General features: G+C 37.8%; 1 protein-coding gene across 12 annotated transcripts in view; it reads right to left on the bottom strand.

Moving 5' to 3' along the window:
• The window catches only part of szt2 (SZT2 subunit of KICSTOR complex), a 109,947-nt gene that overhangs the window by 50,231 nt on the left and 40,083 nt on the right, over positions 1 to 19,633 (bottom strand). For 9 of the 12 annotated variants that reach the window (XM_053497590.1, XM_053497593.1, XM_053497591.1 and 6 more), the window contains 7 exons: positions 18,833 to 18,935; positions 18,539 to 18,653; positions 15,704 to 15,791; positions 12,785 to 12,903; positions 11,076 to 11,240; positions 10,651 to 10,735; positions 3,968 to 4,018 (listed from right to left, as the gene is read on the bottom strand). In XM_053497590.1, coding sequence (XP_053353565.1) covers positions 3,968 to 4,018; positions 10,651 to 10,735; positions 11,076 to 11,240; positions 12,785 to 12,903; positions 15,704 to 15,791; positions 18,539 to 18,653; positions 18,833 to 18,935 — 726 coding nt within the window. The remainder of the gene's footprint in view (positions 1 to 3,967; positions 4,019 to 10,650; positions 10,736 to 11,075; positions 11,241 to 12,784; positions 12,904 to 15,703; positions 15,792 to 18,538; positions 18,654 to 18,832; positions 18,936 to 19,633) is intronic. The other 3 variants (XM_053497597.1, XM_053497598.1, XM_053497602.1) reach the window with 1 other exon arrangement.

The raw sequence follows: 19,633 nt of genomic DNA, 5'->3' as shown, positions 1-19,633 counted from the left end.
GCCTTGGCTGAAGGGTGTTAAAAGCACTTGAAATGTCAAAGACCACGACTCTCACAGTTCTCCCTGTCTTTTCATGCGCAACAGGCAGGTCACAGCATCCTCCACACCCACGCAGGATCAATATGCAAACTCCAGGGGGTCCAGTGCCTTCAACCTACAACAAGCCGTTCCAGAGACTTTGGGGGGATTGAAGATCAGCACCATCGGTTGAGCCACTAGAGAGCTACTGGAGGACACTGACACTACTACGCCAAACAAAAACGCAAGGTATCCAGCAAGAGCAGTACCTTTTTAAACACTGCACATTAGCATAAAAATGTTTTACTGTTTAAGGTGTTGTTAGTAAGGATTTAAGCATGTTTTTTTTGGAGAACATTAGCATAACCGTCAGGTGCATTTTTGTGTGATTGTCATACACTTGGAAACTGCAAAATGACCAGTTTTTCCATTCCATAGAAAACATATTGCATTATTGAATACAGAATGAGAAACACCAGTACAGGCATGTAAACTGTTAATAAAGTAAGCAGGACATATGGCAGTGGTGGCTGTCTGACACTGTTGGATCCTTGGATAAGACCCTTAACCATATGACTGCATACAACCCAGAGACCTCATGGATTTTCTAAAGTAATTTAGAAATTGAAAGGGTTTCAAAAGGAACGGCATCCTGTATAAAACCTGTGCCAGATCTCGCGGATCAAATGATCCTATGTGGTGAACCCTAGGATAAAGCAAAATGGCAGAAAAGAAAAATGAAAGTTTAGGACTTAACAGTAGTCCAACTAGGAACTGAAAAGGCCAGTGATCATCTGTACGACCGGAGAACCCGGAGGCAAGCCACCAAGCACGGGGAGAACATGCAAACTGCATGCACAGACCCAATGCGGGGATCAAACCCAGGACCTGGAGGTGCAAGGCGACAGTGCTAACGACTAAGCCACTAATACATAGACACAAATAAATAGAAAACCTTTTTTCTCACTACCCACAGGTCACAAATTCAAATACCCTGGCATGGCATGAAAAACACTCAAATGTCTTTCAAAGTATTATGTTAAAATGACATTATTCATCTAACATTTTATTAGGAGAGACAGTTTGTGTGACGTAACATTAATGCTGACTCCTTCTTCTGATTATAGCGTGTACCCATATGACAAGAAATTCCCTACAAAATATATATTATTATAATTTTTCGCACGTTCCATTTCATTAGCCATGGAGTGTGTTCTCAACTTCAACACATCAGGCCTGGACAACGCAAGTGACGTGCCTCTAGTGGAGAGAGGGATCGATAGCTCTTTCGCTTTTCAACAAACAGCTGCATTGCAACAGCAGCCAGCTGTGCGTGTGTGTACGCGTGTACTTGTGTCTAGCTGCTGTTATTCGTGCACACCATCAAGCACTGTGAGTCATACTTCTCATATGATGGATGAGTGAGAGGGTCACGCACACCACCTGCAGTCCTTGCTCTATCTCTCCTCTTCATCTCATCTCTCCTTCATACCCTTTCTGTCCCTAGGTCTCTCTTTCTCAGCCTCGCTCAATCACTGTCTTTGCCTCCTTACTTTTACTCTCTCTCGCAGCTGTTGCAACTGTGTTCCTAACAACCCACACAACCAATAACTGACCACTTCTCCTTCTCCGAGCACCGCAATATGAGTGTGTGTGTATGAGGGAGAGAAAGGGAGGGGGGCTGTTGTACAATTACTGTAATGATGGAGTGTTCAGCCAAGCTGTGTGTCTTCACCCTTTATTTGGTGAAAGCTCTATTTTCCACACAACATTACAAGAGGCTTGATGAGGCCTGACTGACTCCTCTGTGTCTTGTGTGCCCTCTAGGCAGAAGTGGGTGTTTTTCTAACACGCGCAAGGGCTTTAAATCTAAGCAGTGATCAAAACGATAATCTGGCGATTATCCACTGTACTTTCAGCGGTTATTCACTACAAAACCATAATAAGACACCCTAATAAGTGGGGAAGAAAATCTTCAACATAGTCAATGTAAAACATTTCATACCTTTTATTTTAACGTCTCACTAGACCAAACGCAAGACATTTTTCAGTTAATTACAAGCCTGAAATAACCTTGTCATAACACCTCACTATAATGCTTACTACAACATCTTATCCTAAATTCACATTGCTCAATTCATGCCAAAATTGATTACTAGACACTACAGCACGCTTCATTTTTATCAGCCGAATGTACATTTATGTCACTGAAACATAGAGACGGGGACACCTGAAGTTATGCCATCTGTAATTCTATCATGGCTCAATAAAAATGTTGCATTAGACAGTAGGACAGTGCGTAAAAAAATCTATTAGTCTTTTTTATGGTTGTCTGTGTGTATCACCATCACCATGCATCACCATGACACAAACACTTTTCCATGAAACTACGGTTCCAGAGACTTAACAGTTAATCTACTAGAGGACAGAAAAGTTAACACAGTATAGTATAGTGAGATTGCCTATTTTAAACGGATTTCTCCGAAGTTTATGCTTCGCTTAACCTGAGATAAAAAGCACTTACATGTGGGTTACAAACCTCTGACACGACCAGCATGGACTGAAACACATCTTAAATGGAAATATAAATGCCACGACTGTCGCAGAAAGCACTACGGAAATGCATCCGATGTGACCTGGTATTTCGACTGACATTAAGAACTTTTTAAACGATCAGTTGGATTTTAATAATCATGCTCATCACAGTAACACTAGTTAAGCTGATACATTACAATTGTCTGTGTCAGAGTATGTCTGCAAACATACAATACAGTACAGTGCAAAAGTCTTAGGCACCATATTATATTCTGTACCAATTATATATTTTGAATAAAATGTCTGCATAATTATGTACAAAATCAATCAGTGCTGTATTTCCATATATAACTTAAAAATTAATAAATAAATAACATTACAAGAGAATATATGCATGGCTGTAAAGAAAGAAATATAGTATAAGACAGACCAGTTTTCAGATGGAAACAAAAAACCTAATGTACGCTCCAGAGATTTGCAAAAAAAAATATAAAGAAGCGAGAGTGACAAAGTTACCAGTAGAACTCATATTCTCCAGCATGCTCAGTAAAACCTAACAACTATTTTCTTATAAAACTGCAGAAATCTGTGTCTAAAACTCCTGATTTTAAGCAAGGGGTTCCACTCCCAATATTGACTGTTTATTTTATTGCTCTTTATAGAAGTTTATTTTATGCAGGAATGTTTTTCAAAATTTGCTTATGCCATATTTTTGTATGTGCCAAGACTTTTGCACAGTACTATAAGTAATAATAGTTGTTAGGTTTTACTGAGCTTGCTGGAAAATAGTTAGTTATATATGGAAATACTAAATGATTTTGTACATCATTATGCAGACATTATAAACATATATAACAAAATTGATACAGCATATATTATGGTGTCCAAGACTTTTGCACAGTACTGTAACTGGATCTATATGGAGACAATCTGAAGAACAGCATCATCTGCAAAAGACTTTAGATCAAAGCAAATAGTCTTGGCATTATCTTTAATGTAAACTCCCACAAGATCAGGAGAAAAAAAAAACTTTCAAAGGCGTGTATAACAGATGAGAAACATTCGGCTGATAATGAATTTTTTTTTTTTTTTTTTTTACATTTCCTCTGAACCTCTAAATGCTTAAAGCAAATCTTTGCAAATCTATACTGACATGAAGCAAAATAGTGACAATAAACTACAGGATAAAATAAAAAGAATATGTATTGAATTGGAAAACAACTGCGAGCAGACCGTGTCATGCAGGCCCAAGCATGGCTTAGTGGATTTTAGAAACGTAAGACACCACAAACTAATCAAAGCTGAATAAGTGAGGGCAGAACCACAAACACAAACACACACACACACACGTATACACAGCCAGGAGGGAGCGCCAGCACAGGGGATCGGTAATGGGGAAATGGAGCTGTGGTACCTTGGAACTGCGAGGGTGGGAAGAGGTTCTGAACAAGCTCCGACATGGTACCTGAGTCACAACAAAACACACCCACAACAAGAGAGAGCACAGGAAAGAACACACGATGATGCCGAGAGGCAACCACAGAGACAGGAACAAAGATACGAAGTGAGGAAACACAGAAACAAAGAGGTTTTGAGGATGGGGGAAAAAATGATGCAGTAGCTCAGATCAAATTTTTTACAATGTTTACACTGACAGATTTCTTGTTTCAGTTTTGTCACCAGTTTGAACTCAGTGAGTGACACTGCAAGTGCACCCAGCCAAAAATTATTTGCACCTTGCATAAAAACTCATGCATGTACTCTATTTATACCCGCAAGCCATAAAATTACAGCCATTAACATTAAATCCTCATGGGTCCAGGATTAACCTTTGTGGCACCAGGGCGGCACCATTTGCAAATTCTGTACTATTGCAAGACCATTTTTAAATCAATCCAGACAAATCCATAGCCATCAGAGAGAACATGAGCAGAGCTACTTTACGGGTGAGTAAGTGATATTCCTCACTCCTATGTAACACTGACTAAACTAGCATTTGTTAGCTCAAGAATAGACATCAGTGTAGTAATCATGGTCAGGGTTGCAGTAGATCACTAGAATCAGATCAGTAGAATTTACCACCAGAGATAGAAGGAAATCCAAAGAACCCAGAGGAAACTCTCAAACACATGGAGAAAACATGCACTAGGAAGTAACCCAATTCACCCGTGTGCCATTAATAGATCATTTCAGTTAAATTAACACGTGTGGCGTCATGTGCCTCCTATTACTTGCTTGTCCCACTCACAAAATTTTCATCAGAAGGTATTTGCTTTCACCTGCATCACTAATCCAAGCTATAATAGCCTTTGCAAACATACTGTACTATTACTATTATAAAGTTACATATCAGACATAGAAAATTACATATGTTCCTATTTTTAATTTGTACCCAGATGTTCCTAAGGTTGCTTTCACACCTGCTAATCCAAAGTATTTATCATACACTTTTGGTTTGTTTGCTTTTTGGTTTGGTTTGTTCTCACTTTCATATACTACACTGCTACTATAAACATATATATCCATATAATTTGGTGGGTAATGCTAAAAAACACAAGTTATAAAGAAAAAGTAAACAAACTTCGATAAGTGCACAAATAAATAATAATCACATTGCTGTGCCTCATATTTTATAATGGTAGAAGTTAGCTCACTGGTTAGGATGGTGGACTACTGATCGGAAGTTCACAGGTTCAAACCGTAGCGTCATCAACCTGACACTTTTTGGTCCTAGAGCAAGACCTCAACCTTAAATTAACATAGTGTTCATTTAATTTTAATTGAAATAATTAACAAATAAGATAAATGAGTCACTGAAGAATTGATGTAAAAATTTCTTTGGTGTATCATCAGAGATTAGAAATTAATAATTGAAACTATTTTGCGTATAATATCAATTCCTTGTTTGCTCTTTTTGTTCAGTGTACAGGTGAAACATGAAAAATTGGAATACCATACAAAAGTTCATTTATTTCAGTAATGCAGCTTGAAGGTGAAACTAATATATGAGCGAGACTCATTACATGCAAAGCAAGATAGTTCAAGCTGTAATTTGTCGTAATTAAGATGATTATGGCATACAGCTCATGAAAACCCCAAATCCACAATCTCAGAAAATTCGAATATTACCTGCAATCAATAAAACAAGGATTGTGCAGTACATAGAACATATCAGACCTCTGAAAATTATACGTAAGCATACTGTATGTACTCAGTACTTGGTTTGGGCCCCTTTTGCAGCAAGTACTGCCTCAATGCGGCGTGGTATAGAACCTATCAGCCTGTGGCACTGCTGAGGTGTTATGGAAGACCAGGATGCTTTAATAGGGGCCTTCAGCTCTTCTGCATTGTTCGGTCCCATGTCTCTCATCTTTCTCTCGGCAATGCCCTATAGATTCTCTATGGAGTTCAGGTCAGGCGAGTTTGCTGGCCAATCAAGCAATCAAGAAAGTAATCCTATGGTCATTGAACCAGGTTTTGGTGCTATTGGCAGTGTGGGCAGGTGCCAAGTCCTGCTGGAAAATCATTCAGCATCCCCATAAAGCTCGTCTGCGGAAGGAAGCATAAAGTGCTCCAAAATCTCTTGGTAGATGGCTGCGTTGACTCTGGACTTAATGAAGCACAGTGGACCAACACCAGCAGATGACATGGCTTCACAAATCAACACAGACTGTGAAAACTTCACACTGGACTTCAAGCATCTTGCAGTGTGTGCCCCTCCATTCATCCCCCAGACTCTGGGTCCTTTGTTTCCAAATGAGATGCAAAAGTTGCTCTCATCAGTAAAGAGGACTTTGAACCACTGAGCAACAGACCAGTTCTTAATTTCTTTAGCCCAGGTAAGGCGCTTTTGACGTTGTTTGTTGTTCAGGAGCGGCTTGACAAGAGGAATACAACATTTGAAGCCCATGTCCAGAATCCATCTGTGTGATGGTTCTCTGCACAACTGTCAGGTCAGCAGTCATCCCATGATTGTGCTTCCTACTGAACCAGACTGAGAGACCATTTAAAGTCTCAGGAACCCTTTGCAGGTATTATGGCCTAATTAGCTGAATAGAGTGGGACACTTTGAGTCTAGAATATTAAACCTTTTTCTGAGATTGTGGATTTGGGGTTTTTATGAGCTGTAAGCCATAATCATCTTAATTATGACAAATCACGGCTTGAACTATCTTGCTTTGCATGTAGTCTATCTCATATATTGAACTATCTTGCTTTGCACGTGAGTCTATCTCATATATTGGGTTCACCTTTTAAGTTGCATTACTGAAATAAATAAACTTTTGCACGATAGTATAATTTATGTTTCACCTGTACATCTCCACAACACATCAGATGATTATCAGAATCAGAAAACTGTCAAACACAACAGTTTTGTTCACTTCCTGCATGTGCATTGATTCACGATTGATTCACTTGCTTGCTGCAGTCAAAGCATAACCTACTTCAGTTCTGATCCTCAACTCACCACCATGCTGAGGTGGTCTTAGGCAGGGTCGCTTTGGTATTCACCATAGTGAGTTTGCTGTGTTCTTACTTTTGCAAATGCACAACATAACACAATGTGGTTGCATGTATTGAAGGCCCAATTTTGTTTATTAATAAATAAATTGCATTTAAATGAATTAAACCTTACTATTACTACTAAAACCAAATCTGTAATACAGAAAGTGTTAAAATGAGTAAATTAAGCAAACTGAATCGTCCATAATTAATTTATTTAGAGTGAAATTTAAAACATTTAATACATTTGACAGCACATGAATGCAGTATTATCTCCAGTTCTCAGAGGTTTGTAGTTTAGGCATGATAGAACAGACTAGGAAGTTTGGGATACAAGTCAAAAAGTTTATATAAATACGATATATAAAATGGGCTTTAAATAAAGTGGAGAATGAGTTGGGGTGTAAATAAGCATTAGGTAAGAGCACGGCTGGTTTTTGGAATTGGTTTACTGATTAAAAATAAATGAGTGCATTGCACAGTATCAAAGAGTCTTGCAAAAAACATCTTGCAAACACTCAGTGCAGTGTGATACATGAAGGATGCCACTGGACTTCAAAGTCCTGTCAGCATCAGATATCACACCTGTGCTGCACGTATAAAGCACAAAACTCTGCCCACACTGGGTAATCCGTGACTGCAGCTGAACGAGATTAAACCCACACATCCTGGAGCCAAGTCCAAAAAGCCCACGCCTTCCTTATTATCCAAACCCACAGTTCCGCTAAAATTAAGCATGCTTCATTTTAAGACACGAGGCACAAAATCAGTACCTGAACGACTCGTGATTCACTTGGCCAGTATTTTCAAGAGTCATCATTTTATTAACCGACAGCAGCTCCAGGCTGCATATACCAGCAGCCTCCCTGCTTCTACCTGCCAATTATCCCCTGCCGGCCAGACGTATTATTATTAGCCAGACATATTATCATATTAAATGACTGAGTCACTTCTCACTTATGAGCTGGACTTAGCTCTTCTCTTTACAGCCATTATAAAACATTTCGAATTTCATACAAGGTATAAAAATATATCAGTAACTGTAAGAGCAGGGCATCACCCAAGGTCAATTAAAAATATGGAAATTATCCTATACTAAAGTAAAGCTATATAAATATATCAGTAAAACACAGATTATGTTTAACCGGCCTGTGTGTTAACCTACAGACCAGTGCATAAATAACCCTGACACAATAGATGACAAGAAATGAGCCTTGATATTAATTTTAAAGGAGTAGTTTGTAATTTTGTATTCCACTGTAAATCCATGCAAACCTTAAATGTCAGCTACAAATGAAGTTAATTAAGTTTAGTAATGTCGCCTCTGTCACTGCTTGTCTAAAGGCCAGTGAAACTTTTCTTAAATTATGGGGGGAAAAATATTAAAGCAACTATAAAACTAAAATAAAAAAAGCTGTTTAACTTCCAGTTTTTAAGTAATGTCACACTAATTAGTCCAAGTTTTGAAGTAACAGATGCTTCTTGGGTCGTCGTTTGAAAATCTACCATATTTGTTTTTACTTATAGTATATATTTTAAGTAAACTAAAAGAAAGCGAAACTCTGAAATCTTTTAGTCCATAAACATTAATTGTTGTAAAATCTCTGTTTGATTCCTAAAGTCAGAATCGGCAGGCTGACGAGTTCCAGGTTTCGGTGACTTGTGTACTTGCTTGCAGGTTTTAGTAAGTTGGGAGTTTTGGTAGGTAAGTTATCGATGTACTCCTCAGAATCTTAAAGATAACTATTAGATCAGACTGATAAGTGAATCCTGCACATACAGGGGTAGCTTAGTAGGCAATAGTAGGCATTGGACCACTGATCGGAAGGTCCCAGGTTCACAGCCAAGCATCATCAAGTTGGCACTGTTGGGCCCTTGAGCAAGGCCCTTAAAACTCAATTGCTCAGATGTATAATAAGATGAAATGTAAGTCGCTCTGGGTAACGCCGTCTGCTAATGCCAAAAAATTTAAATGTGTTCCATCACGCCATCTCATCCACTGAGCAGCAGTAGTACTGGACAGAAGTGGTGCTCTACTTCAGTAAAACTATTGACCCTTGACTTGATTTTTGTAAACCTAAGGACTTATAATACCTGATGATTAAAATTTTTATTTTATTTCATTCTTAGCAAGTGCATGTGCCAGGGTGTACAGTAGCTGAACTAAAGATACAGCTAAGAGCCGATGCCAGTAACTCATCAACATACTGATTAAAGAGCTGTTTGCTAGTACGGTTTCTTGTGTTTCTCAGGGAGAGCATGTTGCTAGGTTTACTACAGTAGTAAATAAAAAGAAAGTCATCCCTTAATTTAGTTGATTTAGTTCACACTTCTCCCTAAATTGTCTCTCTTAATAGATAATTTATTCAGTATAAGGACTTGGTTGTTCATTTTCTTTGACAGATTTACAGTTTTCACTGTAAAAGTTCTCTACTCTCTAGCGAGTTATCACCAAACAGTGCACAAGACAGATGTGCTGCTTGGTTTCCATGGTGCATGACTGCGATTTACTTCTTGCTGGTGAAATATTAGCACTGCTAAACTCAACAATGTTGAACTCCTAATATGGATTTAAACATCTTCTGAATGATTTGCACACTGTGATAGTTTAAAGTCTATCAAAATGACAGTCCAGTCGATACACCAAGGCAGGATTGATGACATTACATGGATTCAAAATATGTCCAGGGTTAAGCTGTGCTCTTGGAGGAGGTTGCATGACATGCTGATCTGAGCTGAGAATAATTTTGTGCTAACAGTCTCCTAGGAAAAACTTTTAAACTCAGTCTGCCGGACTAAACTGTAACTGTACACATTTTATATGGGTTTTATTGAAGTTATTACATAATTCATAGTAGATACTGAGTAATATACTTTAAGATAAATAACTGAATAATGTGGCTTAAGGCATTGATGAAAAAAGTCCTGTCTCTGCTCCCAAGGCTGTGTTTATAGGCAGCCTGCCAAGGAAATATAAAATGATTATCCTGGAAATCGGGTTAAGGCTTTAGATTACATAAGATTTACCCAAGATTAAAACAGTTTACTTTAAATCAAAAAAGTAGAAATTCTGGCAAGTACATGTACACCAAGTCACTAAATATTTCTATATATTTATATAAAACTAATAGCATTTATGAAAAATATGGGAAATCCTTGCATAGTTTACAATAAAACAAAGGAAATTAGAAGGACTAGGCTTTCAAACCCGCATCGCTTGGTTAATCCCCATCATTAGACAATATTTCTTTGCCTTTCTCGAAAACTCTATGTTTAAAGTCAGAGAAATCAGGTTTGTCTTATTCTAACCTTTGAGTTGAACATAAACTAAAGCCCTTTACCTGCACGTGTTGTCTTTAGGCACTGGGTTTTTGACAAATGATTGGTTGATTGGTTGGAAAACTGCATAAATGTGCAGGTGTACAGGCCTTTTATTAATGTGGATGGCAACTATATATAAGAATGCTTTTAAAAATTGCAGCCCTTTATCATGTCAGTAAAGCTTTCTATAATAAAAATGAAACACTGAGAAAGATAGAGTGAGAAACATAAAGAAGCAAAAAGTGAGAGTGCAGTGGAGCTGAAAGAATGTACCTTTGCCACCTGTTCCTTGGCCTCCAGGCTTGTTGTAGAGGTAGATATCTGAATCAGGCAGCTCACTGCTCACATGGAAGTAGTGCTGAGAGAGAGAGAGAGAATGAGAGAGAGAGAGAGAGAGAAAGAGAGAGAGAGGTGGGTGGATTGATTGCTGAACACAATAAAAGACTGAGCACTCAGGAAAAAGAGAAAGTTTCCAGCATATCCACGTCGAAACTTTCCCTGCACCTCTCGAAATTATTTTAGGATGTTGAATAGCTGAGATCTGAAAAGAGCAGCAGTTCATTAATGCACCCTGACCTGAATCTATTTCACCATGCAACATTTTGTATCTGTTTATTCTTTAAAATGTACTGTGTAACTAAGGATGGGTGATAAAATTTGAACAAACAGTGTAGGGCAGACAGAGTGGAAACAGTTACCTTGAAGTGGTGCTCCATGTTACTGTCTGTGTATTTAGGGATGTGCAGGAAGATGAGCAGATTCTGGCGGAGATAATGGGCCAAGGCTCGGATCCACGGTATGCTGTACTGAGGCAGGCTGAACTCCATCACCTCAGTAGGAGCAGAACCAGGAGGCTGAATAAACTGTTGAAAGGGGTGGGAGATTTTTCCCCCAATAAATGTTCCATTAATAATCAGTACCATTAATTTAATCAGTTACCCAATTTGGCTCAGAAGGTCCACAGTGTATCCTGTTGATCCCAATTATGAACTCAAATAAAGAATTATTTTATGATGTTTGCAGCGGTATTTAAGTTTCCAGAGACAGGGTTGAAGAAAAAAAAATCATAATAATTAAAAACACATTCTAGACCACACCCACTCCCTGTTTAACTCTGAATACAATATGGATACATCTACTTGCAACACTGAATAGACAAATACAGTGTACACAGCAGATAAAGATGACTTCATTTATTAAGGGAAAAAGCTGTCCAAAGCTGCCGGGCCCAATGTGAAAAGTAATTGCCTCTAAACCTAATGACTGGTTGTGCCACCCTTGGCGGCAACAACTGCAATCAAGCGTTTGTGATAACTGGTAATGAGTCTTTTCCATAACCATGGAGGGATTCTGACCCACTCTTTTATGTAAAATTGTTTCAATTCAGTCACATTGGAGGGTTTTTTAAGCATGAACGTCCTATTTAAGGTCATGCCACATGAGTTAAGCCTGGAATTTGACTAAGCCCCTCCAAAACCTTTTTTTTGGGGGGGATGGGGGGCATTTAAAGGTAGACTTGCTGATGTGTTTCAAATCATTGCCTTGCTGGATAACCCAATTGTGCTTGAGGTAGAGACACAATTCATGGTTTCAATAATTATGGCAAGTTATCCAGGTCCTCAGGTTTTGGGAATAATCAAGATGCTTTTTTGTTTTTTGGCAAATTCAAGACAAGCCTTTCGTTTTGTTTTTTTTGGTCAGCATTGGCTTTCACCTTGGAACTCCCCCATGGATGCCATTTTTGCCCAGTCTCTTTCTTATTGTTGCATCATGAACACTGACCTTAACTGAGGCAAGTGAGGCCTGCAGCTCTTTAGATGTTGTTCTGAATTCTTTTATGAGCTCCTGGTTGAGTTGCCATTGTGCTCTTAGATTAATTTTAGTAGGCCAGCCACTCCTGGGAAGGTTCAACACCATTACAAGCTTTTGTCCATTTGTCGATAATGGCTCTCAATGTGGTTTGCTGGAGTCCCAAAGCCTGAGAAACAGCTTTGTAACCCTTTCCAGACTGATATATGTACTTTGTTTCGCATCTGTTCTTGTTTAGATCGTGTTGCTTTTTTAGATCCTTCAATTTATCAGACAGGTTCTATTAAAGGACTTTTCACATAGGGCCAGGTAGGTTTGAACAGCTATGTTTGTGTAATATAAAAATTTGTTTGATGATCTCATCATTTATGTGTGACAAAAAACAAAAAAATACGTTTTTTTTATAACACTGTAAATATTTTTCAGTCAAAAACGTTAAGTTGATTTGTATTTTTAACATCAAATTATTCACAAATAAAACTGTTGCATATATGTATTATTACATGTTTTTTGGAAAATTATTCCACATACAGTATTCGATTTAGAGGAAGAGTTCAAAAACTACTAGCAGGTAAATAAAGAAGGAGGTTGTACGTACCTCTACATCTGCAGGGGTCAGTTTGCAGTTTCTAACCAGCATCACAGTGATGATGTCGAGTGTGGCTTCGTCCAATCGCTTTCTAAGGACTTTAACCAACTCATCTGTGATCTCCGGACCTGCCAATCACAGCACAGATGAGCTATACTATTCAAGTGTATGATTAGACCAATCGTAAGTGTACGGCAGACTGACCAAAACAGACCATTACTTAAAGTCTAATACACATTATACTGTATAATCACATACACCCATTTGGTTATATAACGACAACAGCATTAACTTATAACAGTTTGTATTGGCTCCATGCTACATACCCAAGCTAAATTGTAGCTTAAGGAAAAAGCAATATGTTCATGCCTGCTGTCTGGTCCTACTAGACCATTTGTAAGCCAGCTGCAGGTGCACTCGCGTCTCAGGCTCCTGGCTAGCCCGAGAGCACATAAATAATCATCACCTTCCTTTCAGACTCGCATTTCGTGATTTGTAATTAGCTACACATTAGATTAACTACTATTTCCTGCATCACTTTCACACATGTACTGCTCATTTGGCAACCCATGTCCAATTTGTTTCTTATACTCATTAATCAGTATAGCAACGAAATATTTTCATGAGATTGCAGAGAGTCACATAAGTAAATACATTTCTGCTGTAATGGATGGTACCATTTGGACGTGTAAAAAAAAAAAAAAATTGTGCACAAGATGCTCATGCATTACTAAATAACCTCAGCTAGATAATGTAGATTTTGTACCCAAGAACTGTTCCTGTAATCACACCGACTGGCCTCTTGTTCACAATATGCCCATACTGAGCATCGCTTAAACATATTTAGCCATGTTTGACAAAACACAGTTTAACATAATCACACTATGTGATATCACTATTTTGATAAAGCGTTTCTCTTTGCAGTCTCTTTGAGTCCCAGCGTTTCTTCTTCATACCTTCTCATAAGCTTTTCCCCAACCCCCCTGTCACTTCTGGCAGGCTCATTAGGAATCTAAATCTCAGTCTCTTGTTAAAAGGGCTATGAAAAATACAACTGAATTGAAATAAAACAAAACAATTTATCATAGGACACATTGATTTAACCCTTTTAAATGCCCAAAGCTATTGCTTATTAATTTTTCTAAGGCATATTATTCGGAAATGTAATGACAGAGTAAAGAAGAACGAGAAAATGGCTATATGTAAAGAATTTGGAGTTTGTGAGCTTACAAAAAATAATTAAAGCAAAAACTCTTTTTTTATTGCAGCAATTAAATAAATAAAAGAAATAAATAAAACCATACTGTACATAGAAAGGTGCAGGAACGTTTGAAACATACATTCAATTAAATCCAACTTGATCTTCCCTATGCAGTGAAAAATAGTAAAAAAAAATAAAATAAAATTCACACTTAAGGACATTGTCTCTTTGCACTCATTCTGGACATTCATGGACACTTATGGACACTGCACACCTGCATCATTCATGCACATTTATATATTTCTATTTCATTTCTTGGCTTATTGCACATAAGTCACTTTAAATATGACACTTTCATGTAAATCTGCATGTAAATACTCCGTCATTTCTATTTAAATTTCTATATTTTTCTATATTGTACAGAATAATTTCTTCTCTATATTTGTTCAGCTACGTTTTCTTATATTTTTACCTTTTTTTGTTTTCTATAGATAGATTATTCTTATCTTAGCTAAATTAATTTTTCTATTGTATTTCTTATTTTTTCATATTTATTTTTTTATTAATAATCTCTTATTTTTAGTGACACGTCTTTAACATCTCTGTCATTTTCCCAAATGTGTAAGGTCTAAAAATTTTAAGTTTTTTTTTTTGTGGCGAAAGAAACTAAGCACTAAACCTATCCTTTAATAATAATTCAATAATAAATGCTTAAATCTTTTTTAATTTAATAACCTTTATGCTGTATTAACTTGTTTAAGCATTTCACTGCTTATCGTACTGTGTATGAGACAAATAATATTTGAAGAAAAAAAAATCTGATTGCCACAAACTGTAACCACTAATGCCTTAGGTTTTGATAGTGAAAACACTAATGAAACATGTCACCTGCTGCGAAACAGTGGTGACTGCGACACCTCTCACTCCTTAACCTCCTATCCCTATATTTCACTGCTGTTGTTACTGTTAATACTGTCACTGTCATTACTGTTATTTGCACTACAGAGGACACTCTAGTGGTATACTATTACCATTATCACTGTCGTTGCTATTAACAGTAGTTACTCCAGCATTTTTTTACTATGATTACTGCCATTCTTTTCACACTATTCCTAAAGCTTGGTCAATATTTTTTGCTACATGCATTTATAGAAATCAAATCTTAACAGGATCTTATTAAAGTGAGCGAATCAAAGACTTGGGATAGATGAGAGACGGAGTGAGCAAACAAGAAGAGAAAGCGGTGACATCATGGGTTCGGCTTTAACGGTTGAAAAGTCCTAAAAAGAGCAACAGCATTCCCTAGCAGAATGTGGGTGGTACTGCAGGCGTTCATCCTGCATCAAATTCATATGCATTATTGCTGCATAATGCATTAGATAGCGACACGTCCTTTACGTCTCTGTCATTTTCCCAACATGTGTAAAGTCTAAAAATTTGAAGAGTTTTTGTAGAGAAAGAAACTGAGCACTAAACCTATACTTCAATAATAATTCAATAAAAAAAGTTGCAATGTTTTTAAATTTAATTAAATTTTGACTATATTTTATATACAGTATTTACACTGTATTAACTTGTTTTTTTTTAAACAAGGTTTTAACCTAATAAACTTAAACTGGCAAACTATTTGTATTGAGGTCTTATATTGAAGAGTACAGAACACGGTCATGGTCACAGACAGTAAATGACTCTCTCTCTCTCTCTCTCTCTCTCTCACACTCACTCACCTGCACGTTCCACTCCATGCACTAGCAGCAGAATGTGTTTGTCCACCTGTCCAACTGGCCTTGAGCCCTCCAGAGACGACCGGGAGCCCTGGAAACAAGACACATATCTAACACACAAGTACATATATACACACATGAATTTATTTTTCTCTCTCTCTCTCTCTCTCTCTCTCTCTCTCTAACATTCACGCGCACACGACCTTGTAGGCTATTTTTCGGTTTATGAAGCGCAAGTTCCTCATAGCTTGCTCTGTGGTTCATTCCTCCTTAAGGAGGAATCTTTGACTCTAAGGGGCTCATCAAGCTCCTAAACTGAAGGATGTGTTTCTGTTTTATACACAGCAGTGTAAATAAATCACGCAGCAGTGTCTCTGCTTGCAACCACAGTCATAATGACTTCTGCAGGCTGCAGTTTCCCGATGCTTAATGCGTGTGTATAAAGGGAACCTAAAAACAAGTATGTTCAGTAAAAAAGCAGAGATGCACAACCGCTGCTAAGATACGACCAACATTAACATAAAACAGTGAAAGAAACGGTCGTGTAGTACATCATAAGCTAAGTACAACACAGATCGTGTTTATTTGTAATCCTGTACTACAGAAGTAGCAATCACGATAGATTTCTCTGGAGCAAAGCAGAAGAACACTTCTGTTAAATACGGTTACGTAACAGCTCCTTCAGGCACCACATTTAACAGCTATGTGTTTTACTCTACGAAGGGGCGTTCAAGTCAAAAGCCGCTAATGTGGCACTAATGTGTCAGGCCATGCGAATCCTGTGTTAAGCAAAATGGCATGTTAGTGTAAACAAGAAACAGTGCATGGTGATGAAATTTCTCATGGATGAAGGCATGAAACCGATTGACTCTTATTGACTCTTGTTCTTAAAAAAAACATTTGAATTCTGCAGTTGTTTTTAGAGAATGCTGTATGTCTGTGAATGATGATCCCGGTCAAGGTGCCTCTGAGCCCACTTCCGTTGTTCCTTACTTTATGCTAACTTGTTAAAGAGACGCATCTGTCTGTGGGAACCTTTATTCACAAACACCACCTGCACCTTACAAGAACTCTACAAGGCTGGAAGTTACTGCCACATCCAACATACAGTTCAGGCCTCATCTTGCTCCAAGCCATTTCCACACATTTGGGCTATTAAAGGAGTTCCTGGGAGGCCAGGATTTCAGTCGTGAAGCAGGCAGTCTGATCAAGGCTCTGGCTTACTGAGAAAAAGTTTTACCTGGATGGTATCCAAGCACTAGTGAATCACTGGGATAAGTGCATTACTGTAGCAGGGGATAATTTAGACACATAAAGGTTGTTCTTATTCTTACATAACAATGTTCTCTTATTCTAACTCCTAGTTTGACCTAAACAGCCCTCATACTTGTCCTCACTCTGTTTAATCAAATTGCATTTTCTAATGAATAACTTCACTGTCAAATAAATCCTGTTCTACAGTAGGATGCTGTGTCACTGATTAAGTGAGAAAACATACACTGGCAGACGATCTATATCTAGTGAGGATAATAAATGAGCATACTTTGTATAATAGCTCTAAAAAGGATTTTTAAAAAAAGGAGAGCTGCTTATACTTAGCATCAATCTTTTTTTAGCTAAAGATCATAAGAATGGGGTGGTTAGTTAATCAGATAAACCAGGGAAACAGAAGTCTTTGTCTTTTATACCACTTATCTTGTGTACAGGGTCACAAGGGCCTGAGGCCTATCCCAGGATAGGTTTAGGGCACAAGGCAAAGGTCCATACCGGACTAGATGCCAATCCATCACAGAGCATCACACCCAGACACTATGAACAATTTAGGAACACCTATAAGCCTAATCCTCATGTCTGTGCACTGTGGGAGGAAACCGAAATACCCGGGGGAAAACCACCGAACAAGGGGAAAACATCCACACACAGACCCAGGAACACTCGACCCAGAAGGTGCGAGGACACAGCGCTAACCACTACCCCACTGTACCACCAGAAACAGAAATAAACTTTATATTTTTAAAAAATCTTAAATAGAGCTATTTCTATTTGTACTGCATGAACTGTTTATGGCTTTCATACACAGAGAAGAAGTGTTAAAAAAAAAGAAGAAGAAGATGTAGCTGGAAATGTCAATTTTTGCATTCCATGCATACAGTTGATGATTACATTTGAAACAGGACAGGTAAAGGGATTAAGGGCCTTGCTTTAGGGCTGTAGAGTGGCAGCTTGGGATTTAAAACCACAACCTGCTAATCAGCACAGCCACCTCACTACCACCATATGTACAGTATGTGCCACCTTTAATCTAGTCATTGGGCAATCTCTGTCTAATTCAAACAACAAGATTTTTTTTAATTGTAAAAAAAAAAATGTAAAGAGAAAAAGCAGTATTTCAATAATCCTGGAGAGATATTGAAAGTTTCATCCTCTCATAACATCTGCTCGTGCCCACACTCATGGTTCAGTCTTATCAGGATTTCAACAAAATGAGATGCTTAGAATCGTAACACTGTAGTGTATTTCAAGAAAATCTCATTTTCATAAAAAGTCCAAATGAGTTTTAGCTGGAGCTGCATCATTGAAGTGAGTGGACTGAAATCTTTTGGACTGGAGTGCGAAATTGGAGAACAAAATGCAAACAGATGGGTCAGCAACGAGGCATACAATAGGAATATTAAATCTTTGCCACTTTTACAAAGTTGGTTAAGACAGATTTATAAAATAAGAATCCCTGTATTAAAATGAAATAAATGAACAAAGTAAAAAATACACTAAGCTATCTTTAGGATATATGATATTCATCACACATCACTGGAGAAGTTTTAGTGTGTGTGAACTAACCGTTAGATCTTCAGATCCCAGAGGCTCCTGACTGCGAGCCAAACTCAGTGAGCGAGAAACATGCTGATTCATATCCAGATCACTGTATGTCCCCGTCTGAGAGGTTTCTGAAAGTCTGTCAAAAGAAGAGAGCAATCAGTCCAGTTGAGAGAAAGAAAAACTACACACCACATTAAGCCTTCAGAAAAGGTTACATCAGAAGGAGCAGGAACCGGCTTGAATAAGTGACGCGTGATGAGAATTGAAGAGAACGTAGAAGCCAGGCTTAGATGGAGGCTAGACCTCCACACTGACCTGAGGTAGAAGACGGATTTGGTGGTGCGTTCCTGATACACAAACATGTTCTTGCGGTTGACCACACAGAAGGCACTCAACACTGAACGCAGAGCCTGGATTGCTGAGGAAGCACAGAGCAAGAACAAAGCAGCAGAATTATCAAATATCACACATTATTGATTGCGCTACAGAATGGAACAAACTAAATGCAAAAGCTGCACCATGTCACTGCAGGTTATAACTTATATGGTATATGATAATATCTTGGTTATAACTCTATATATTATTCATTAAGGCATGTTTAGTTAAATATTAAATTTTTGAATAACCATGCAGTATTAAAAGCTACTGTAGACTTGTAAACTTGATTACCTTAAATACGTTACACTAGCAAAATCCACTATTAACAATCAAAGATCTTCATTTAGCTTAAACACCAAACACCCATAACCTCCAACACAAACATTTAACCACCAATATTTACCATAATTTTTTTTTTTATTACAATAATTATTATCATACATACCAATATTTTCCAACACACGTTCTAACAGCAACACACTTGATCAAAAACCAATATTCCAATAAACCCCCCATCACCAACACACATCAATATATATACACACGTCAAATATGGGTGACATCATCATTAGAATGTCTCAGTAGAAATTAATGTAAATAATAAGTGTAAGTGTTGAATGACTGAATGAAAACATTCTACTTTCTACTGTTACACACAGGAACGAAAGAGACACCAATCCAATGCTTGCTGATGAATGCTTGTTCAGTTTGAATAATTTGATTTGATTTAATATAGAA

This window comes from Clarias gariepinus, chromosome 6 (assembly GCF_024256425.1).
Source record: "Clarias gariepinus isolate MV-2021 ecotype Netherlands chromosome 6, CGAR_prim_01v2, whole genome shotgun sequence".
Lineage (NCBI taxonomy): Eukaryota > Metazoa > Chordata > Actinopteri > Siluriformes > Clariidae > Clarias > Clarias gariepinus.
The sequence above is the reverse complement of the archived record's forward strand: the minus strand, read 5'-3'. Positions and strand labels throughout refer to the sequence as shown.